This window comes from Rhinatrema bivittatum, chromosome 1, assembly GCF_901001135.1.
Source record: "Rhinatrema bivittatum chromosome 1, aRhiBiv1.1, whole genome shotgun sequence".
NCBI lineage: Eukaryota > Metazoa > Chordata > Amphibia > Gymnophiona > Rhinatrematidae > Rhinatrema > Rhinatrema bivittatum.
The window spans coordinates 708388038-708413070 of record NC_042615.1 but is presented as its reverse complement, the minus strand read 5'-3'; the positions used below and the strand labels follow the sequence as shown (position 1 = coordinate 708413070).

The 25033-nt window shown below is 47.1% G+C and overlaps 1 protein-coding gene across 1 annotated transcript in view; it reads left to right on the top strand.

Moving 5' to 3' along the window:
• The window catches only part of SHISAL2B (shisa like 2B), a 92036-nt gene extending 70559 nt beyond the window's left edge, over positions 1-21477 (top strand). The window contains exon 3 of the mRNA XM_029586289.1: positions 20640-21477. Coding sequence (XP_029442149.1) covers positions 20640-20767 — 128 coding nt within the window. The 3' untranslated portion in view covers positions 20768-21477. The remainder of the gene's footprint in view (positions 1-20639) is intronic.
• The last annotated feature ends 3556 nt before the right edge of the window (positions 21478-25033 follow it).

Below are 25033 nucleotides of genomic sequence, written 5' to 3'. Positions count from 1 at the left end.
ATGGCTTTAATTTGAGTTGTACAAGTCAGGGCCGAGTCTAATTGTAATCCTAAATCTCTGACAGAATCAACACACTGGAAAATCTTGCCTTTTATTGTAAGGTTCAAACAGGAATCCAGGTCAGGATTACGAGAAAGCGACATGATCTGTTTTTTTACAGATTTAGCATCAAGCACCCCCATACAGTGAAATAATAAATCTAAGGTGGATGACACTTCGGCCTTCACAGGAAAAAATGTCTGGATAACATCTGTGTAGATCTTATAAAAGATTGATACATTGTCTGAAACTGTGGTTGCAGATAAATATTAAACAAAGTAGATGACAAAATAGATCCTTGAGGGACTCTAGTTTTCGTAGTAAACCACTCTAATTATCGGCCTATTTCAACCTGCTGTTGTCTAGTAGACAAAAATTAGGTAAACCAACCCAGAAACTTCCCTCCTATTCCCAATTCACACATTCTGTGTAATAATGTCGTATAACACTCAGGGGTAGATTTTCAAAAAGCGCGCCTTCGCGTACTTTTGTTGGCGCATCAGGCGCAAACAAAAGTACGCTGGATTTTAGTAGATACGCGCGTAGCCGCGCGTATCTGCTAAAATCCTGGATCGGTGCGCGCAAGGCTGCCGATTTCGTGTAGCTGGCGCGCGCCGAGCCGCGCAGCCTGCCGCTATTCCCTCCAAGGCCGCTCCGAAATCGGAGCGGCCTCGGAGGGAACTCGCTTTCGCCCTCCCCTCCCCTTCCCCTCCCTTCCTCTATCTAACCCACCCCCCCGGCCCTATCTAGACCCCCCCCTACCTTTGTCGGGGGATTTACGCCTCCCGGAGGGAGAAGTAAATCCCCGTGCACCAGCGGGCCTCTAGCGTGCCAAGACGGGACCTGGGGGCGGTTCTGGAGGGCACGGCCACGCCCCCGGACTGCCCCGGGCCGAAACCACGCCCCCGGGCCTGCCCCCGAAACGCTGCGCCGATCCGACACGCCCCCGACACACCCCCGACACGCCCCCCTCGAAAAACCCCGGGACTTACGCGAGTCCCAGGGCTCTGCGCGCGCCGGTAGGCCTATGGAACATAGGCGCACCGGCGCACAAGGCCCTGCTCGCGTAAATCCGGGCGGATTTACGCGAGCAGGGCTCTTAAAATCCTCCCCTCAGTGTCAAAAGCAGCTGATAGCCAAAAAGGTCGCTATGACAATCTAACTGCATATTCATTTCACAAAGTAAAAAAAATCAGAAATTGAGTAACAATGTCTTAGTACTATGACTTTTTCAAAATCCATAATGATGTGGACTCAGGACCATAAGATCATCCAAAATTTCTGTGAAGTATGTGAATTTTTTTCTATTAATTTACTAGGTCTGTAACTGGAACAGATATTTCCAGAAAGTTTACCAGGGGGATGATAAATAAGGCCAAAAACCCATTCATTTATTCCATCTGTAAGACTTTGACATCCATGACCAACCTCATGCATAAACAGATTAACTAGCAAAGTAGCTCTATAAATCATAATAACCTCCTTCTCGTCTCGTATCTAACCTTGCTTGATGCTGAAATGAGTATCCCGAGAGACGCAGAGAATTCAAAAGAATAATATCAAAATCCTGAAGCTATGTTTCTGTAAGAAACAGCATATCTAAATCAGAGTTTAATATTAAAGCTATAAAGAGGTATGCTTTGTGTTTTATAGAACAGATACTTATATAAGTTACAGACAATAAAGAGGAACACTGTGACTTGCCAAAAGAGATAACTGTTGATAGGTGCTGAGGACAGGAATAAACCAAATATCGCTTTCTTATCCTAGTCTGGGTTTTTCTTGGGTTAAAATGAATACTGACCATTACCTTGAATAACTGAAATAGCTTACCCTATATCGGCCAGATCCAAGGAACTGGTAATAACACAACATATATTTAAAATCCCAAACCTTAAAATAAACGTAATCTTCCCAGTCCAATCCAGTGAGGTGGGCACTGCAATGCACAGAGAGACTGCAGCAAGCAGTATACCAACCTGTGTAAATTGTCTGCGCGCTCGTGTGTGTGTGTGTGTGTGTAGCTCTCCACACTCACACACAGAGTGGCACAATCAGTACTGTACATGCAGTCAGTTACAGTACAACTAATAAAGATTAAAATCCCATTATCCAAATCCCCAGTAAACAGTAACAAGTTCTATTATGTCAGAGAAGGGCAAAGGCAGAGGGAAAAATGTTGTTTGCAGAGGAGGTACTAAGACTTTTTAAAATCCAAAATGGAAGGAGAAGCAGGCAGCTCCAGTCAGAAAAAACTGAAATTTAGAGAGGATGTGACAGTGCCACCACCACCACCACCTGTTTCTCTCCCTGCCGTTTTGGAGGTAAGGGAAAGGGTGGCAGACAGTAGCAGGGCAGTAGAGAAAGCAGAAGTGCGCTCTTCCTTATGCCCATACTCTGCCTTTGCCCATACTATGTCACAGGGGCTTTCGGCGCCATTGGTCGGTTCTCCTACCATGTGACAGGGGCTGACCAATGGCGCCGGTAGCCCCTGTGACATAGTAGTTCAGAGGCTATTCGGCACCATTTTGAGCGTGGCTAGCACTAGCACACTGGGCACGCCACGGAGGGACAAATGGCACCCGGGACCCCGCTGGACCACCAGGGATGTTGGTAAGTCTTGGGGAGGGATCGGGATTGGGGAGGGGGGGTGTTATTATAGTTAATGTTAATGTTTGGGGTGGTTTTTAATTTAAAAAAAAAAAAGTGCCTCTCTCCCCATACAAACCCGAAAAATGGATTTTCCCCGAAGTTCGGTGAAAATCCTTTTTGGGTTTTGGGGCCCCCGAACCAGGACGAATTAGGCAATTTCTTTGTAATTGCCTAATTCGTGATAAACGAAGGCTGGTCACGGACCACGAGGAGAGCGGGACATGCGCAGGGAAGATCCAGGCGAAGAGGAACTCCGATGACAGGAACAGTGACATCTGAAGCTCCGACGGCTGGTGGGAACAGAAGCTCCAAGCGCAGGGACAGATCCCACCTGTTGGCCACTCCTAGGCCCAATAGGTCAGAAGGCCGGGAGCACATACGAGGACGCAGGGAAGATCATCCAGGAAGGCAGGAACATCAGGTCATAGAGGATCATGGCAGGACATCAGGATTCCTGGACAGGACATCTGGACAGGACATCTGGACAGGAACCTGGACAGGAACCTCAGGCACGAAGACAAGACGAGACAACAAGAACTGAACAGGAACTCCATGGAGAAGACAGGAAGGCCTGATGGAGCTCTGGCAGGCAGGAGCCTCCAGAAGGGTGACACTCCGATGCAAGGCGACGAACAGACTGATGAAGCAGCCCTTTATAGGGCAGAGGCAGGAAGGCCACTTAGAGTTGGAGTCAGCCACACTTCCTGTGGCTGGCCCCTTAAATCAGGTAGAATGGTGCGGGCCGGCGCCTAAGAAGCAGCAGGAGACCAGTGCAGGACCGCGGACAGCGGCCTGCGCCGACGTCAGATGCTGAGAAGCAGGAAACGGGCAGGCAGGCTTCGGGCAGCCTCCCGGCTGTCCCATGAGGACCCCCATGATGGCGTCGCAGCTCCCTGCCGCAAGGGCTGACCCGGGATGGCTCTATGTCACGAAGGTGGTCATGGCGTCCGGTGGTGGCTCCCAGCCCGCAGGGGCGGAGAGAATCCAGGGCAGCCTCCAGGCCGCGTGAGCAAGGACAGGCCGCGGCTCCAGCCACGTGTGAGGCCCGATGACGGCGTCCTACCGCGTTAGGTGAAGAAGGGCAGAGTTGCGGTAAATCTGCTCGCGGGAGGGGGCCCGCGGGCAGCGGGTCACAACAGTACCCCCTTCTCAAAGCCCCCCTCCTCAAGGGACCCCCTCCTCAATCAGCAATACTGAGGAGAAGGGAACAGTCCATAACAATGGAGGTATTCAAGAGTCCAAAAAATGGAAACTGGTAAAAACTGGGGACAGCATGAACCAAGCAAGTACTGTAGCTGGCAAGCAGGAACCACAAAGACACAAGAGACACGACGAGAGACCAAGAACACGGGACCAAGCGAACATGGGACCGCAGGAGCGGTGACCAAGCGAACGGGGACCACGCAAGCAGCGCCCGAGCGAACGGTGACCGTGGGAGCAGCGACCGAGTGTATGGCGACCGCGGTAGCAGCAACCGCGCGAGCAGTGACCGAGTGAATGGCGACCGAGCAAACGGCAACCAAATGAATGGTGACCGCGTGACTGGCCACACAAAAACACAAAAGAGGGAGCAAGGGAACGGAGAGCGAGGGAGCGTGGAGCAAGGGAGCAGAGAGCAAGGAAGCAGCAAGCAAGGGAGCAGAGAGCAAGGGAGCAGCGAGCAGCGAGCAAGGGAGCAGCGAGCAAGGGAACAGAGAGCAACGAAGCAGCAAGCAAGGGAACAGAGAGCAAGGAAACAGTGGGCAAGGGAACAGAGAGCGAGGAACTCAAGGAGCGAAAGAGCACAGAACGAGAGAGCGGGAAGCGAAAGAGCGAAGGGCGAAAAAGCGACAGAATGAGGGCTGGAAACAAGGGAACCAAACACAGGAACGAGGCTCAGGAGCACACAAGCAGGAAACAAAAACAGGCAAGGAACAAGCAAGAAACAAAACAAGAACAGGACCAACAAGCAGCAAGCGCGAAGCAACAAGGAACATCAAAAAGCCCAGGGGGTAAAGAAAAACCAGCAAACCAGTAGGGGTGCAGGCGCCTCCTGCAGGTCATAAAACCCCAACCTGGTAACAGGATAGCCAAAAAAGGGTCTGGATACAGGCGCCTCCTGTAGGTCGTTTCAAAACGGAAATCCAGATAGCTGGCGCCTCCAGCAGGTCGTAAAAAGGCAAGAACAGTCCAGAAAAAATTTTTTTTCGGAGCAGGCTGATAATTCCCCTACCAAACCAGTAAGGACCTAGAGGTACTTTTGTTAGTACTGCAACTGCTGGGCCACCTCTGGCAGGTCCAAGGGGACAGGCACATCTGCCGAGTCCATGGCCTTGCAATCTGTTTCAGTCGGCCTCAAAGGCCATGCATACTGTCACGGTCGGCCTCAAAGGCCTGCGTTGTTTAGTGTGCCCTTGGGCCTCAGCCCGACCCCAGGCAAACCCAGGAGCGACCCGAGGGTTGACGGCGTATTCCAGCGTGGCTGACGGCTGACCCTCTGCCAGGCCTGCAAGCTCCCAAAGCCAACATCCGAGGATGTTGGAAGTTGATTGGTCCTCTGACCATTCCGAGCCCTTTCAGACCTGCTGTGAACAGCATGGAGCAGCAGGCCTGGCCTGAGGTAGAGGGCAGTCGAGGACCTTGACACGAAGACAGGACAATGGTAGATATATACGGTAACAGGGTTCAGGTACTGGAACTAGACAGGAGCTGCAGTAAGACTCAGGTACAGGAACTGCAGCAGGACTTGGGAATGAAGACATCAGGAACTGTAGCAAGACTCGGGTACGAAGACATCACATAAGACACTTGGGCAGAAGGACAGTTGCACAGTCTCTCAGGGTGCCCTATTCAGCCCACCCGTGGGACTGAGTCGCGGACCACCCTGTCCCACTACACACCCTACACAGCCCGAAGGCTGGTCACGGACCACGAGGAGAGTGGGACATGCACTGCGAAGATCCAGGCGAAGAGGAACTCCGATGACAGGAACAGTGACATCCGAAGCTACGACGGCTGGTGGGAACAGACGCTCCAAGCGCAGGGACAGATCCCACCTGTTGGCCATCCTAGGCCCAACAGGTCAGAAGGCCGGGAGCACATACGAGGATGCAGGGAATAACATCCGCGAAGGCAGGAACATCAGGACATAGAGGATCATGGCAGGACATCAGGATACCTGGACGGGACATCTGGACAGGATACCTGGACAGGAACCTGGACAGGAACCTCAGGCACGAAGACAAGACGAGACAACAAGAACTGAACAGGAACTCCATGGAGGACAGGAAGGCCTGATGGAGCTCTGGCAGGCAGGAGCCTCCAGAAGGGTGACACTCCGATGCAAGGCGACGAACAGACTGACGAAGCAGCCCTTTATAGGGCAGAGGCAGGAAGTCCACTTAGAGGTGGAGTCAGCCACACTTTCTGTGGCTGGCCCCTTAAATCAGGCAGAATGGCGCGGGCCGGTGCCTAAGAAGCAGCAGGAGACCAGTGCAGGACCGCGGACAGTGGCCTGCACCGACGTCAGACGCTGAGAAGCAGGAAATGGGCAGGCAGGCTTCGGGGCAGCCTCCCAGCTGTCCCACGAGGACCCCCATGATGGCGTCGCAGCTCCCTGCCACGAGGGCTGACCCGGGACGGTTCCATGCCGCAAAGGTGGTCATGGCGTCCGGTGGCGACTCCCAGCCCGTGGGGGCGGAGAGAATCCAGGGCGGCCTCCGGGCCGTGTGAGCAAGGACAGGCCGCAGCTCCAGCTGCGTGGGTGGCCCGATGACGGCGTCCTGCCGCGTCGGGTGAAGAAGGGCAGAGTCGTGGTAAGTCTGCTCGCGGGAGGGGGCCCACGGGCAGCAGGTCACAACAAAATGTTTAAATAAATAAATATCCTTACACCAATAATAATCTAAATTAACTAAGAAGTCAACGATATTAAGATGCAGATTTAAAGGATGCTGTAGAACGAGAGGTCATGGGATGAGGGTTAATGAGGTATACTCAGAAGTAATCTTAAAAAATATCTGTTAACAGAGAAGGTAGTAGATGCATAGAATGGTCTCTCAATGGAGGTGGTGGAGACAACATGGGATAAATACAGGGGATCTCTGAGAGAATGATGGGAACTGTGAAGCTAAATTAATTGGGTGGATGGGTACGCTAGATAGGCCATATGGACTTTTTCTGTCACCATATTTCTGTTTCTATTAACCAAAATGTTGTGTGGCACACCAACCTTTGCAGGGCAGGAGGTGTGGCCATGGAGAGGACTATATTTGGTCAAAAAAATTGCTGGGGAAGCACCGAAAGCCCCATCAGTCTCTCTTCCAAATTGTAAAACAAAGGAGACTGGGGGCAGAGACTCATATGAACCCATCACAATGAACCAGGTCTTTCTATAAATAACTGCAGGAGAAGGGAAAAGTTTGTGTGATGTGGGAAGCTATGGTAGTTTGATTACTTACCTTGACTGTCACCTGTGGCTGCCAGAGCTCCTCCACTGCTGCTGCTCCTAGCACTCAGTGCACACTCTCCCTATTTCACTCAGCCTGGGGATAAGAAAGGAGGAGGCTCAGGATAGGGAAGCCAAGAAGGCACTGTGTGCACTGTATGTATCTCTCAAAGCTAGGTCTATTGTTCCATGCCTTGCCTACTGCCCATTAATTACCACACCGCAAAGCTCATGTTGTAACTAGGCAGAAGAGGCATGTTTAAATTTGCTAATGCTTCTTGTTGCTGTGAGGTGCTGAAAGCAGAGCCCTGATGCTGGTCCTGATCCGAGCATTAGGCAGTGGTGACTTTTCTTTTGCATTTCTGATCATGTGTGAAGGCACACCCAGGGTCAGTTCTAGCTTTTTGCTGCCCTGTGCAATTACTGTATTTCCCCCTTCTTATTCTGCCTTTTACTTTTAACGCTTAATTTGTATTCTTTATCCAATTAGGGCCAGAGCAAGGATATTAGGCACCCTAAGTGAACTTTATAACTTTGTGCCCATCCCTCCCTCATCACAGCCCTCTCCACACAAAATTTAAAATTATGCATTCATTATAAAAGATTTTACATGAAAAAAGACATCAAAGTTCAATTTTTTGAAGTAAAAATATCACAACAGCATTTAATTTATACTTTCATGCACTGCTGTGATGCCAATCAGAAAACCATGCAAAAAAGCCAAAAAGACACTTGGAACACATATGGTATTAGGCCTGTTATAACACATGTTGAGTGTCGGCTTGCTCCTCAGAAAGCCATGAGTAAACCAAATTAAAATTACAATATAATAAACCTCTCATACTAACTGCCAGCACTCAAACAGTTACAACCTTACCTATGAAAAGGGAGCATCAGGCCCTAAAACATCAATATGCCTCATATTAGGAGAACAGAAGAAGCCAAACTGCTATAGATCACTACATAGAAACAACACGTTAGCAGAATACACCTCAGTCATGCATGCAGAACACAGGCAGAACCTTGCCAAAAACAGAATAAAGCAATCATAAAGCATAAATGAAAAAATGCAGACAAAAACTGAACTGGAAACCACAACAAGTCAGATTCTGTATATAGTGCAGCACTGGAAAAACAGAAACATCATCAATCTTCAGAAAACATCAATAAAAAATAAATCAAGAAATATAAAGCATCTATCATAATAGTAAAACCATACTAATAAAAAGAATAAATAGTTCAAAACAGATGATAAACAAAATAATATCCAATAATCCAAAACAACTTGTATAAAGGAAAGAAGTGTGAAGCTTGCTGGGCAGACTGGATGGGCCGATTGGTCTTCTTCTGCCGTCATTTCTATGTTTCTATGTTAATTTGGTTTTACATTTCCCAATAAAATATTTCAAAACAGAATACATATTAAATAACACCGGATTAATTAATCCAATAAAGATAAAAAAAATTGCTCACTCTCCATACTTGGGAACTTTTGACTTCTAGTCATTCTGAGATTAGGAGAGGAAGGAAGGTACACAAACTTTCTTCTCTCTCTCATATATATACACAAATATTCATCCTCACACTCATACTCACACACTCTCATACAGACATACACACACACACATAAATACTTCCTCTTTCAAACTCTCACAGACACACATACAATCACTCAAACTCACATATGCTCACACACACACAAATGCTCCTTCTCTCTCAGGCACACATGCTTGCACACACACTGACACACACTGGCTCCCTCTCTCTCAAGCACAGACTCACTTACACACATACAATCTGGTTATCCTGCTGCTTATGCTTCTGTATGCAGCCCAGAATCCCTCTGGCTTTAACTATCACTTTGTTACTGTTGGAACCACAACTTGGACTGTGGACCCTTGGCCTGAGTTGGTGTTGACGCTACCTGAGAGGGGAACCCCCCGTAGGTCACTAATGTCAGGAGGCGAGGCCGGAGGAAGACAGGGGCCAGCTGGAGTTTCACCACTACCAGCCCACGTTCTCCGCAGGTTGAGCCCTTGGGTACTGGGGCCAGTCTTAGGTGGGCCCCTGTGGAGATGCTCAGGAGTATGGTCAGTGTATCCGAGGGTCAGAGGCAGGCGGCTAGCAGGCAGGGTGAAGCCCAGAGCAAGGTTTGATGGCAGGTGGCTAGCAGGCAAGGTGAAGTCCTGGCCATGGTTCGGTGGCAGGCGGCTAGCAGGCAAGGTGAAGTCCAGACTAAGGTCCATTGGCAGGCGGCTAGCAGATGAAGTGAGATCCAGTCCGAGATCCAAAGGCAGGTGGTGAGCAAGCAGGGTGAAGTCCAGTCTGAGGGTCAGAAGCCAGAGAGATCCATCCGAGGGGAGAAGGCATGAGGAGCAAGTAAATGGAACAGGAATCAGGAACTTGAACAGGAGTCAGGAACTGGAACCGAAGTACTGAGGAAGCAACGCAGGATCCCGAGAGGAAGCAACACAGGAGACTCGTTGCCAAGCCATTTGGGTTCAGCCTAGAAGAGCCTTAAATAGGCCCGGGTTGAAGATGTCATCCTCCAGGGCGGGCATAGGTTTCCTGCCGTTGGCCCTTTAAATCGCGGCTGGGAATGCACACGCGCTCGTAGGGGAACCCCAGGCAGGGCCGGAAGCTGGCAGCGTTCCATGTGCCGGCAAGGCCGGGAAGGCCCTGGCATCTGAGAGTGCAAGTGGAGCCAAACAGTGGAGACAGGCCGCTGAAGCCAAGGGACCAGGGGCTGGCGGCACGACAGGGAGGCGTTGAAGAGCAGGGGGAACTGGCCTATGGGTTCCACAGACGGTGAGTGCAACAGTTACACTGCTTTGCCATCTGTAGATCACCCCGAGGTCTCTCTCCCAATCCATTCACATCACAATCAGCTCCTTAGATTTTTGCACCCCTAAATTCATGACTCTCTACATCTTGGCATTGAATTCCAACTGCCAAACCTTTGACCACTTCTCAAGTTTTAATAGATTGCTTTTCATTCTCTCTGTTCCTTCAAAGATGTCTACTTTGTTGCATATTTAGTGTCATCTACAAAAAGGCATACTTTTTCCAATCCTTCTGCAATATCACTCACAAAGATATTGAAAATAATCGGTCCCAGAAATGATCCCTGAGGCACTCCACTTATCACTCTTCCCTCCTCAGAATAAGTTCCATTTATGACTACTCGATATCATCTGTCTATCAACCAATTTCTGATCCATTCCACCATTTTGGGACCTATTGCTAAGTTTTTCAATTTATTCATGAGCCTCCTATGTGAGATTGTATCAAAATCTTTGCTGAAATCCAGATAAATCACATCAAGTGTTCTTTCTTGTTGTTTCATATAATGCAACCCACTGCATTGCAGATAGTTCCCTATCTTTTCCTTCAGAAGAGTTTCTATTAGTTTTCCCATCAGCCTATAGTTTCCAGGTTACTCCCTGGGACCTTCTCCAATTTTGCGGCACCACTCTTGTTTCCAAGGATCTGTTGAATAGGTCTTTCAGCAGACCCGCCAGCACCTCTCTGAGCTGAGATGTATCTCACCCAACCCCCATGGTCTTGTCTGTTTCCACTTTCATTAGTACCTCCCATACATTCGCTTCTGTAAACAGAGTGAAATCTACCCCACTCCCATCCATGCTTTTACCAACCAGCATTGATCCTTCCTCAAGGTCTTCTTTGCTGAGCACAGAAATGATGTTTGTTTTTTTTTATGTTTCTGCTTCTTCTTTATCTTTCTGCATACCATGATCCTTATCTCATTTCATTCTTGCAGTACCAACTCTGGCCTTCCTCCTTTCTCTGATATATCTGAAAAATCTTTTTTCGCTTCACGTTACTTCTTTGATAATTCTTTCTTCCACTGGACATTTTACCATTTTGGTTTCTTTTTTTTTTGTCTCTTTCAGCTTCACTAGATATTCTTCCCTATGAGCCTTTTATTGTGTTCCTTTGAACTTTTTGAATGCTGTCCTTTTTGCTTTTATTTTTTCAGCCACTTCTTTAGAGAATAATATTGGCTCCCTTTTCCTCTTGCTTTTATTAACTTTTCTTACATAAAGATTTGCTACATTATAACTCCTTTTCATTGAGCCCACTGTTCTTCTGCTTTTCTCATCTCCTCCAAGCCTTCTAGCTCATCTTCAAGGTACTTCCCCATTTTAACAAAGTCTGTATTTCTGAAATCCATATCTTTGATCTTCATGTGATTTCTTTCCATATTCACTATATCAAACTTTACTGATGCTCAGATGAGTACCTACTCAGACATTAGAGACACTATCTCCATTTGTGAGCACCAGGTCCAGTAACATTCCTCCCCTCATTTATGTATTTTTAAAATGTGTATTCTACAATATCCCATAGTTTTAAGTGGTTTAAAATGAAATGTACACAGTATAAAACAATGGAATAAACATAATCGTCAAGTAAAATCATAGTACTCTTCCTCATGGCAATTTGCCAAAGGCTTCCTTAAACAAAAAATGCTTTCAGTTGCTTTCTAAAAGTTTTTGCACATGTCTCCTTATATGGTTATATAATATTTGACCTGCAATTGCCATGACTCTTTCTTGGGTATCAACAAGCCTGAAGGTTTTATAGCTCAATACTTCCAAAAAAGCTTGCCTAGAGGAACATAAGCTTTGTGAGGAATGGTAGATTTTTAACAAGTAGCTGATACAAACTGGCACTTCTGAACTCAGAGCTCTGTGAATCATCCATTAAAATTTTAAACTGGACCCTCCATTCAATTAGTAACCAATGTAGAGAAAACAGAATTGGAGTAATATGATCATACTTCACGGTGCCGGTAAGAATTCTGGCAGCCATTTGATGAGCTTTAAAAGTGGATTTTGATAACCCTAAATATATTGAATTGTAGTAATAAAGACTAAATAAAACCAGTGATTGCATGAATGTATGAAAATCATTCATTGTTGCGGTCTGCACCGCTTCCCCTCTCTTCCCCGTGACCAGCGCCTACCTCCGCGTCTGGGGACGCCGCACTCCGCGGTCTCCAGGACCCAAGGACGCGCTCAGTTCCATGTGGCATCCGCCATTTGCCTGTCTCTCTCACCGCGGCCTCGCGCGCGCGCGGGTACGGCCACTTTGAGCGCCCAGAACCCGGAAGTCAAGCCCCGCCTGTGCTGATGACGTCACGCTCCGAGACAGATATAACCGGCGTCCGGACGTTCCCTCATCGCCTTGCAACGAGGTTCACTACAGTCTTGTAGTTCTGAGTTGCGCTTCGTCTTGCTGAGTTCCTGCCGCTGACCTTGGAGTTCCTGACTACACTCTGCCTGCTGCCTGCCTCGACCCCGGTTCGTCCCTGACTACGCTTTGCCTGCTGCCTGCCTCGACCCCGGTTCGTCCCTGACCACGCTCTGTTGCCGCCTGCCTTTGATCCCGGCTCATCTCTGTTCCTGCTTCAGCCTTCAGCCTTGCCTTCACCTGCTGGCTGCGGACCCCGCTCCAGGTTTCTACTTGCTCCTACTCTCGTCTGCTCATTTAGAGACTCTATTATCTTTGGACTTCCTGGTTCTCTGTTGCTGGACTCTCTCTCTAGTACCCAAGTCCCAAGGTGCCAGAACCCTACGGGCCCTCCTGGGGGGTTCTGGGTACCCGGGTGAAGATCTTGTGCTAGACTCAATTATCATTGGACTTCCTGGTTCTCTGTTACTGGACTCTCTCTCTGGTACCTAAGTCCCAAGGAGCCAGGACCCGACGGGCTCCTCCTGGGGGGTTCCTGGACCCCGGGCAATCACCTGGTGTACACTTTGAGCCTTGGCTCCGCCTCCTGGCCTACCCCGCCTCTCGTGGTAGGTCGGCCTAAGGGTCCACTATTCCATAGCAGTACCCAACTGCAACAGTTTGCAAGGCCATGGACTCGGCGGAGTATCCTGTGCCTCTGGTCCTTCCGGAGATAGCGCAGCAAATGCACCATCAAATGCAGCAACAGATACAGGACATTGATCAGTTAGTAGGATCAATGCAGGACCTGGCCGAGCATTTGGATGTTGCTTCTCAACCTTCCCCACCAGTGGTGGATGTGGAGTCTGAAGAGGTGGTCCATCAACTCCAGTACCAGCAACATTGTCTTGACACTCTCGCCACCACTGTGGGACAGCTAGTCTCCCGTCTAGGGGTCTTGGCTCGGGAGTCAACTTCAGCACCCGCCTCCTCTACTACTTCAGTTACGCAGCTACCCACATCTCCCAGGTATGACGGGAACAGCAAATCCTGCCGAGGGTTTTTAAACCAGTGTCAAGTATGGTTTACCCTTCTGCCGGCCCAATTCCCTTCAGACGCCGTGAGAGTGGCATTCATATTTTCATTGCTGGATGGTAAGGCCCTTAACTGGGCTTCACCCCTGTGGGAACGCCGGGACTCTATGCTACGGAACCTGGAGGAATTTCTCCTCAACTTTCGGCTTGCCTTCGACGACCCGGCACGCCTCAGGGCCGCAGCCTCACAACTCCTGACCCTCCGGCAAGGAACACCCCCAGTGGTGGATTATGTTATCGAGTTCCGCACGCTAGCCATGGAAGTCGGTTGGCAGGACGACTGTCTGAAGGACATCTTTCTTGAAGGACTATCCGGCCGAATCAAGGATGAGCTGGCAGGTCGAGACCTACCAGGGTACTTGAACGGTCTCATTGACATAGCTGGTAGGGTGGATCGTCGTCTCCAGCAGCGAGATCAGGAGATCCGCCCGTCCCGCAGACCACCTCCTCCGCCATCTACCACTTCTAGGTCCCGGGGTCTCGGGGCATCTCCTACTCCTGTGTCTAGTGGGGAACCCATGCAGGTCGGCAGATCTCCACTGACTCCTGAGGAAAAGAAGAAACGGCATACGCTTGGCCTCTGCCTCTATTGTGGAGGCAAGGGGCATTTTCTCTTGACCTGCCCGGAGCGTCCGGAAAAACGCTCCTGCCTAGGCTATACCGAGGAGCTACACCTAGGCGCTTCTGGATCAGCTCCTCAGTGCACATTGCCTGTAACCCTGAAGTATCCTGGAGGGGAACTCCAGGTCCGTGCGTTCATAGACTCAGGTGCAGAAGGGAACTTTATAGCGGCCAATCTGGTGGCCCAGCTCGCCCTCCCCACAGTGCAAAGGGTCCCTCCGCCGCGGATCTCATCCATCCGAGGCACTCTGCTCCCCGGGGCCATTACCTGCTCCACAGCTCCCGTTACTCTACAAACCGGATTATTCCATTCGGAGCAGATCTCGTTGCTTGTCCTGGAGCGAGCGGTGCACCCCTTGGTTCTGGGACTGCCGTGGCTCCGTCTGCTTTCGCCCCTACTACAATGGGACGAATTTCAGTTTGTTCAGTGGGGGCCAGCTTGCTTCGAACACTGCTTGCAACTTCCGCATCCGCCTAGACCCCTGAACGTCTGCTCCTCCCAGCTGTTGCCTGAGCCATACCAGTCCTTCGAGGATGTTTTCTCCAAGGAGATGGCAGAGCTTCTTCCACAGCACCGGCCGTTTGACTGCCCTATTGACTTACTGCCCGGTACCACCCCGCCTCTTGGCCGAGTGTACCCTCTGTCTGTACCAGAGACCAAGGCCATGTCGCAGTATGTGACGGAGAACTTGGCCAAAGGGTTCATCCGGCCCTCTCGCTCACCTGCTGGCGCCGGCTTCTTCTTCGTGGCTAAGAAGGACAGTTCTCTCTGGCCATGTATTGATTACCGGGGCTTGAACGCCATTACTAAGCCGGATCGTTACCCACTCCCGTTGATCCCGGAGCTGCTGGACCGCCTTCAGGGTGCCCATGTGTTTACCAAGCTGGACCTCAGGGGGGCCTACAACCTGGTATGTATCCGTCCTGGGGATGAATGGAAGACGGCGTTCAACACCAGGGACGGGCATTACGAGTATCTTGTAATGCCCTTCGGACTCTGCAATGCCCCAGCCGTCTTCCAACACCTCATGAATGAGGTTCTATGAGATTTCCTGAACACTCATGTTATAGTATACCTAGATGATGTACTCATCTTCTCAAAGGATTTGGATTCCCATCGTCATCATGTAAAGCAAGTCCTTCAGGTCCTCCGGGAGAACCGCCTTTATGCCAAGATGGAAAAGTGCACCTTTGAGGCGGAGTCCCTGCCTTTTCTAGGTTATATTATCTCCTCAACCAGCTTCCGCATGGATCCTGAGAAGGTAGCGGCCATCACCCAGTGGCCTCAGCCCAAGGAGCTCAAGGCCCTCCAGCGATTTTTGGGCTTCGCAAATTTCTACCGACACTTCATCCCAGGCTACTCTCGCCGGGTGGCTCCACTCACAGCTCTGACCCGCAAGGGCGCCGACACCAGGAACTGGCCTGACGCCGCTATTACAGCTTTCGCCGATTTAAAGGAAGCCTTCCTTTCCGACATTTGCCTCAGACACCCGGACCCCTCCAAGCCCTTTATAGTGGAGGTCGACACCTCCAGTATCGCCGTGGGAGCCGTGCTGAGTCAGCATTCGGATTCTGGACATCTTCTTCCCTGCTCCTACTTCTCGAGGAAGTTTTCCCCAGCTGAGAACAACTACTCCATTGGGGACAAGGAGTTATTGGCTATTAAGCTCGCCTTGGAAGAATGGAGGCAGTGGCTCGAGGGGGCGTTACATACCACCACGGTATATACCGATCATAAGAACCTTGAGTTTCTGTCACAGACCCAACGTTTGAACCCCCGCCAGGCCCGCTGGGCCTTGTTCTTTAGCCAATTCAACTTCATCCTACAGTACCGACCGGCAGCAAAAAACATCCGAGCGGATGCCCTCTCCCGGACATCATGTAATGAAGGGGATCAAGAACAGCCTCAATTCATCCTGGACCCGAGTAAGGTCCTCGCCCAGGATAGGACCGTAGTTCCTCACAGGGATCGCCTCACGGCACTACAATGGGCTCACGACACTCTCATCGGAGGGCATGCCGGGCGTGAGAGAACAATGGAGCTCCTCAACCGATTTTATTGGTGGCCCAACCTCCGGCGGGATGTCACCACTTATGTGAGGTCCTGTCCTACCTGTGCCCGTCAGAAACCCAGCCCAGGTTCCCCATGTGGTCTCCTTCAGCCCTTACCAATACCCACCGAACCCTGGACACATCTGGCCACAGATTTTGTGGTAGACTTGCCTCCATCTAGCGGCCATACAGTAATCTGAGTCACTGTAGACCGCTTTTCAAAGATGGTGCATTTGATCCCTCTACCTAAGCTCCCGTCAGCTCCCAAACTGGCCCTTCTCTTCACTCAGCACATTTTTAGGCTACACGGCCTTCCCCAAGATGTCGTCTCCGACCGAGGTCCCCAGTTTGTGGCACGTTACTGGAGAGCCCTTTGTAAGTGTTTCAAGGTGAAACTTAACTTCTCCATGGCCTTTCACCCGCAGAGCAACGGGCAAACCGAGCGGATGAATCGGACCCTGAAGTCCTACCTCCGGTCCTTCGTGAATGAGAGACAGGATAATTGGTCGGAACTATTGCCCTGGGCCGAGTTCGCTTACAATAATCAGGCTCACGCGGCTACTGGCAGGTCTCCATTTCAAGTGGTGTACGGGAAGCCCTTAAGACCACCACTTCCTCGCGACACTTCCAGCCCTTCACCTGCTGCCCAAGTCACAGCACAGCAGCTGCGGGCACTGTGGCATGGAACCCAGCGCAAACTGCGCCGTGCAGCCGCCTCCGCCAAGCAAGTGGCCAATCGCCACCGACGGCCAGCTCCAGCCTACCAGCCAGGAGATCGGGTGTGGCTCAACACCAGGAATATCCATCTCCGCCTTCCATCACAAAAATTTGCACCCCGGTTCTGCGGTCCCTTCCGGATAGCCGAGAGAGTGGGCCTGGTATCCTATCGACTGAGACTGCCGTCCACCCTACGGATCCATGACGTCTTTCATGTATCCCTGCTCAAACCCGTGGTCCTTTCACGCTTCCACCTCGCACCTCCGGATCCTACCTCTGCACCCATAGATGATGATCCTACGTATCAGGTACGAGAGCTTGTGGACATCCGTTTCCACAACCGCAGGTAGGAGTACCTCCTAGCCTGGAAGGGTTGCGGTGACGAGGATAATACATGGGAGCCCAGCCGTAACATCCTCGACAAGGATCTTCTGCAACAATTCCATCGGGACCATCCCGAGAAGCCCGGGCCTCTCAAGAGGGGCTGTAAAGGGGGGGGGTACTGTTGCGGTCTGCACCGCTTCCCCTCTCTTCCCCGTGACCAGCGCTTACCTCCGCGTCTGGGGACGCCGCACTCCGTGGTCTCCAGGACCCAAGGACGCGCTCAGTTCCATGTGGCATCCGCCATTTGCCTGTCTCTCTCACTGCGGCCTCGCGCGCGAGTACGGCCACTTTGAGCGCCCAGAACCCGGAAGTCAAGCCCCGCCTGTGCTGATGACGTCATGCTCCGAGACAGATATAACCGGCGTCCGGACGTTCCCTCATCGCCTTGCAACGAGGTTCACTACAGTCTTGTAGTTCTGAGTTGCGCTTCGTCTTGCTGAGTTCCTGCCGCTGACCTTGACTACGCTCTGCCTACTGCCTGCCTCGACCCCGGTTCGTCCCTGACTATGCTTTGCCTGCTGCCTGCCTCGACCCCGGTTCGTCCCTGACTACGCTTTGCCTGCTGCTTGCCTCGACCCCGGTTCGTCCCTGACCATGCTCTGTTGCCGCCTGCCTTTGATCCCGGCTCGTCTCTGTTCCTGCTTCATCCTTCAGCCTTGCCTTCACCTGCTGGCTGCGGACCCCGCTCCAGGTTTCTATTTGCTCCTACTCTCGTCTGCTCATTTAGAGACTCTATTATCTTTGGACTTCCTGGTTCTCTGTTGCTGGACTCTCTCTCTAGTACCCAAGTCCCAAGGTGCCAGAAACCTACGGGCCCCTCCTGGGGGGTTCTGGGTACCCGGGTGAAGATCTTGTGCTAGACTCAATTACCATTGGACTTCCTGGTTCTCTGTTACTGGACTCTCTCTCTGGTACCTAAGTTCCAAGGAGCCAGGACCCTACGGGCTCCTCCTGGAGGGTTCCTGGTCCCCGGGTAATCACCTGGTGTACACTTTGAGCCTTGGCTCCACCTCCCGGCCTACCCCGCCTCTCGTGGTAGGTCAGCCTAAGGGTCCACTATTCCATAGCAGTACCCAACTGCAACAATTCATATCAAGATAGGGTTTCAATTTTCTCAAAACTCGTAATTTCCAAAAAGATTTTTGAACAATGGCCTTGAAGTGGAGTATGAAAGAGAACTGAGTCCATAGTGACACCCAAATTTCTTGTCATAGGTTGTTTAAGCAGAGCTCCTTGAAAGGCATCCACTACCTCCCTACTCCTTAGAGATTCCACAGCAGGGACACTCCAATCCACATCCAGCAGATTAAAATCTCCAATGAGCAAAACTTTTCCCTTCTTTGTATGTCTTTGGCCAAATCTCTGTCCAGTTCTTCTATCTGATTTGGAGGCCTGTAGACCGCACTAGTGTAAATGGAAGTACCATCATATTTTTTAAGATAGCTCAGTGTGCTTCTTCCTTTCCCCACATCCCCTGCATTTCAGTTACTAAGATATTGCTTTTGACATAAAGAGCTACTGCTCTTCCTTTTTTGCCCTCTCTATATTTCCTCAATAGGGATGGTCATATCCCATTCCTGAGAATATGTGTCCATAATAGCTACAATATCCAAGTCTGCCTCCACCATCAGGATCTGCAAATCTGGAACTTTGTTGCTCAGACTGCTAATGGTTGTGCACATAGCTCTCCATTCTGTTTCGATACTTGATGGCATTATGTGGTTTCAGCATGTCTTAAGTGTCTCTTTTGTTCAGATACCACTTCAGTTTCCATTTTTGGAGCACTTTCAATTTCCAGTGCAGAAAAGGCATTTTATATTGGCATCATTTGAGAAGATGAAGGAAACATTTATGATATAATAATCCATTTGGTCTTATATAGCCATGTCTCAGATATAACTAATAGATCACCTATTGTTCTTAAACAAAATAATGTACATGCAGTGCCTTCATCCCCACTGATCTCCCATTCAATAAACAACAATTGAAACCTTTTACTTCACCAGACTAACCCTTGAAAACCCAATTTCCCTGCCGTTCCACCACCACTAAATTCTATAAATTACATTGCTGTGTCCCCTACATACAATGGCCCATACCTAACTGGCCATAATGCCCCATTCCTGTAATTAGCATAACCCTATTAGCCCCCAAGCATCCCCCTCAAATCACATAATAGCTAACTTCCAAGGCTCAGATATCCTAAAAGCTAACAGCAATACACACCCTACTTATTCAAATCAGCATACTCAATGCGCACAAAGGAGCACACAAAGAAGTTCCTTTGTTTTGCTCCTTTGTGAGCATGAAGAACAAGCTTGTGATGCCTATGGCATTCCCTTGGACCTTAAGACCCTATGCCCCTTGATGATGTCAGCATGGGAACAGGGGCAGTAGTCAAATCTGGCTGGGAGGGCAGCAATCCAACTGGGGTTCTAGGTTCAGGCATGCTGGACAAGAAATGGGCTCTCTGGTTTGGTTTGGGCTTCATTGGGCAGAGACAGCAGCAGGTAGATGATGTCTCTGGCATACCAATGGGTTTGATATCCTACATCCCTCAATAACATCAGCATAGGGGTGGAGTCAACAGTCAAACCTGGCCAGGAAGGCAGCAGTCCAAGCAATCTATATGGTATCCATTCAGCAAAGTAGTGCCATTAACTTTACCTTGTCAGGCTGCACCGAAGGCTCTGCTTCTATTATATGGCTTGTTGGAATATAATAATTTCTGTAAGTGCAAATGAAGAAAAGTGGATCTATATACAGACAACAACCAACAAGGACTGAATTACATAGTCTGGGTAAACAAATAAGCATGGGTGTAGCTTGCTTATTGCGGCGGTTACTACCCCTAACTAATTAAGCTAGATATTTCACTTAGATGCAGTTACAACACTGCTCTCTACATTAATGGTGGGGGTGGAAGGGAAATAGAACCAAAAGGTTATCAAGAGCCAAGAGTAACAGATAAGTATGAGCAAAAAAAAAAGTGTGAAACTTGCTAGGCAGACTGGATGGGCCGTTTGGTTTTCTTCTGCCGTCATTTCTATGTTTCTATGTTTCTATATTAATAAAGCTGAAGCCTTCCTGCTCTATAACCTTGCTATCCTTTAGGTTTGAATATGGATGGGGGAGGGGTTGGATGGGAACACCTAACAGAGGAGGAGATGGGGGAAGCAACCAGGTTACATGTGTCCCCTGTCACGTATTTTATAACTACCTGCTATCTCTCCATGATATTTCTTCATAAATGTTAACTTTTACAAGTTGGTAAAACAAATGAAACATCACATTTTCTCTGCAGAGCATTTTTAATCCAAGATCATAGCATGCTGAAGATAGGCAGCCAAAAATCACCAATTTCACAAATTAATGTTTATGGGGTGAAAAAAAAGGAATGAGTGTTCTGATACCAGTCTCTCATTAGTTGAAAATGACTAATTGATTATGTTTATTTGCAGGTAAAAGAAAATCTAAAACAGAATATTTGAATTTAGTAATGAAGTCAACAAATGAATCATCTGGAGCTGATGGGACAGCACAAGAAAATTTGATGGAAGTCATACAGACTAACATTACTAATATCTAGAAGGATCTATTACAATGTACAAAATTTAGAAACCAGATGTGGATGGATATAGTAAGATGAGCTATTTGCTCTTAAGAAAGCTGAAATGAATTGTTTGCAAAATTATGTTAAGTTTTTCATAACTAAAATGAATATTCTACATTAATTATATCTAAATTAATAGTGGTTGATCATATGGCCTAATCCACTTTTAATTTTCAACAAACCTCATGGATGAACATTCCCTTTAAAAAATACATTAGAGCACCTTTTATACAAAGAGCCATTATCTGAAAACTCCCACCATCCAAAAAAAAAAAATTGTAGTCCTAGGATCATGTTCCAGTATCCAGAAATCTATCTTCCAGAATTTGCACTGCACAGATATCATAACCATATGCATCAGCTATGGCACCTTTAGAGCTCCAAATATCAAATCTGCCTCCTTACTTCTTCAATCTTTCCTCTTCTTTCAACTGCCAAGGTTATTAGAGATGTACGAACAGATGTAGGAGGTAGATATTGGAGGTGCTCAAGCACCCAGAGTACCCATGTAGCTGACAACTCTGATCATAATCCAGTGCTCCCTTCTAAGCCCCCATGACCCTTCTAAATTTGGCGACCCCACATTTCTATTCCTATATTGTTCAGTGTCCTATTGTGAATTGGGAACTGGTTAAAAGATAGAAAACAGAGAGTAAGACTAAATGGCAAATTTTCTCAATGAAGAAAGGTGAATAGTGGAGTGCTCTGGGGATCTCTTCTGGGACCACTGCTTTTTAACACAAGACATTGCCATACTTGGTCAGACTGAGGGTCTATCAAGCCCAGCATCCTGTTTCCAACAGTGGCCAATCCATATTACATGTACCTGGCAAGTACCCAAACATTAAATAGATCCCATGCTACTAATTACAGTAATAACAGTGGATATTCCCTAAGTCAACTTGATTAATAGCCATTTATGGACTTCTCCAGGATATTATCCAAACCTTTTTTAAACCCAGCTACACTATCTGCCCTAACCACATCCTCTGGCAACAGAGCTTAATTGTGCATTGACTGAAAAATGATTTTCTCTGATTTGTTTTAAATGTGCTATTTCCTAACTTAATGGAGTGCTCACTAATCCTTCTATTATCTGAAACAGTAAATAACTGATTCACATTTAGCCGTTCTAGCCCTCTCATGATTCTATAGACCTCAATTATATCCCACCTCATCCGTCTCTTTTCCAAGCTGATCAGTCATAACCTCTTTAGCCTTTCCTCATAAGGGAGCCATTCCATCCTCTTTATCATTTTGGTCACCCTTCTCTGTACCTTCTCCGGTGCAACTATATCTTTTCTGAGATGAAACGACCAGAATTGCACACAGTATTCAAGGTGCAGTCCACCATGGAGCTATATAGAGGCATTATTACATTCTCCAATTTATTCACCATTCCCTTCCTAATAATTCCTAACATTCTGTTTGCTATTTTGGCTGCTGCAGCACACTGATCCGATGATTTCAATGTATTATCCGCTATGATGCCTAAATCTTCTTTCTGAGTGATAATCTGGATATTTTTCCCAGAATTCTGGTTAGCATAAGAGCTGCCTTGGTTTCTGTATCAAGGAGCAACTTTCAAATAACAGAGTGACCTGACCAAGAAAATGTGATATGAAATCAAAACATCCTCTTTTATGTGGTTTTATTGCAAAAAGCTAAGCTCTAACAGAAAAAGCTAAAAATACAGTTGCACTGCCCACATTATACACAGGCAGCTCATTATATATTTTTCATTTTTTATTACACACATGCATAGTCAATCAATACAATATTTTTGATTACCTGTTTCCTTGCATCATATTCTCATGACATATTCATTTTATGGAACCAATCATGCACAGGATTTATGCCAAAGATATCCTGATTAGTAATTAATATGATATAAGCTATAATACATCCCTTTTACTCCATCTTAAATCTTATCCACCATTTTAGATCCAAGGGCAAGATGTCCTTTAGTCCTCCATCTTAAATGGAACATCATGTGATGTTTTTCACTGTTTCAACTGGAAAACATGTTTATCTCCTAAGAAAAGGGGAACAACTGCAATTTCAATTATGATCTAATATTCCAGGTACAATCTTAAAATAATTCTTGATTTAAGACAATTATGACTGATTTCAGACATTCATTTCTTAATCAGATAATCAAGCTTTAGTCACATGCAAAAATGAAATGTTTAGCTCTGCTTTTTCTGTTTCACAGCACTATACTCAGCAGAATTGGCCTAGTAATACCAAAATACCCTAATCAGAGGGTTTTTTAAATTCTACTTTCACAGTAACTACTAATATGGAACCTAATATCATATAACTACAGCAGGGGTTATTTTTCCCTATATGCAACAACTTGCACTTATCCACATTAAATTTCATCTGCCATTTGGGCACCCAATTTTCTAGTCTTGCAATTTATCACACTCCACATGTGATTTAACTATTCTGACTAATTTTGATCACCTCACTCATCATATTCCTTTCCAGATCATTTTTAAATATATTGAAAAGTACCATTCAAAGTATAGATCCCTGAGGCACTCCACTGTTTACCCTTTTCCACTGAGAAAATTGACCATTTAATCCTACTCTCTGTTTCCTGTCTTTTAACCAGTTTTCAGTCCATGAAAGGACATCACCTCCTATCCTACGACTTTTTAGTTGTCTTATAAGTCTCTCATGAGAGACTTTGTCAAATGCTTTCTGAAAATCCAAATATACTATATCTACTGGTTCACCTTAATCCACATGTTTATTAACTCCTTCAAAAAACATATTTATAAACAAACTGGAAATGGTAATAACAAGTGAGGGATAAGCAGCATGGAATATATCTACCTTTTGGAATCCTGCCAGGTACTTGTGACCTGGATTGGCTACCGTTAGAAACAGGAAACTGGGCTTGACCTAGTATGGCAGTCTTCTGTTTTATGTTCTTAATTATTTGAACTCCACAGTGATCCTTAGATTTCTTTGGATAAGGCCACAGGAGAGGATTAAAAAAAAGAGAGAGGTGCCACAAAGAGCAGAATTCCCACTATCTGGAATCTTGGTCCCAACCACTTTGGAAAAAATGTATGCAACTGTACTTTAAACATATGGTCATTCCAAACATTTTCACTGTGATAATATGTCAATAATGTGCCATTGTAAAGAATATTTTTAAGAATTCAGCACAAAATTTTACAGTCGTAAGGATTTGAATGACTGGATTACATACAGAACATTGCTGGGCATACAATTGTATTTTATTTGTAATATTAGGGAACAACTATTTTCCAATTTAAATACAAAAAAAATACAAAAAAAAAATGACTAGCTAATGCAATTAATATTTTGATGCCAACTTATCGTAATATTTCTTCTGTTAAAAATATATTTATTTTTATTATCCTGCAAATTTGTAAAACGTATTTCAATTTTTGATTTTAAATGTTTTGTATATTTTTTTAGTAAGAGAAAAGACCTCAGGACTGGCAAAGTATCCGATTGACACAGAAGCTCATCAGCCAGTAGCTTCAATCACCGGTCTTTTTATCTCTTTTTTAAATTAAATTTAAAAATGATGAACTCAGTGCGTGTTCCTTCTGAATATATTAGTGAATCACTTATTGTACTGCAAAACGTGTCTGTTGTTATAGCAATGACATACCAAACGAGTTAATGTTGCCCAAATGGAGCTGGTTTAAATCTGTTCACAAGGTATATTGTGAATTGTTTTTGCTATTGTTGCAACAGAATATCCAGCAATTTGGTATTGTCAACTAAATGTTGAATTGTGGCAACTTGAATTTGACAAGATAGCCTAATAGATAAATTCTTCAGAACGGAGCAAACTTCATGCGTTCTCAGAATGGGAAAATTCACACGTTCAATAAATCTGAAACATCTCCCGACATCTTGATGGAAATAGGCACTTATCTGATAACTTGTTTTGTGTTTTCCCTTTTCAAATAATAAGTCTGTGCCGACATAACATTGCTGAATCTCTATCAGCCGCCGCCAACATTAACGTTTCGCATGACGCTGCATCAGGGCCCAATCATCAAGACAGGAGGTTGAAAGAGTATCAATCTGCCCTGATGCAGCATCATGTGAAACGTTAATGTTGGCGGCGGCTGACAATCAGATACTTTGCCAGTCCTGAGGTCTTTTCTCTTACTAAAAAAATATACAAAATATTTAAAATAAAAAATTGAAATACGTTTTACAAATTTGCAGGGTAATAAAAACAAA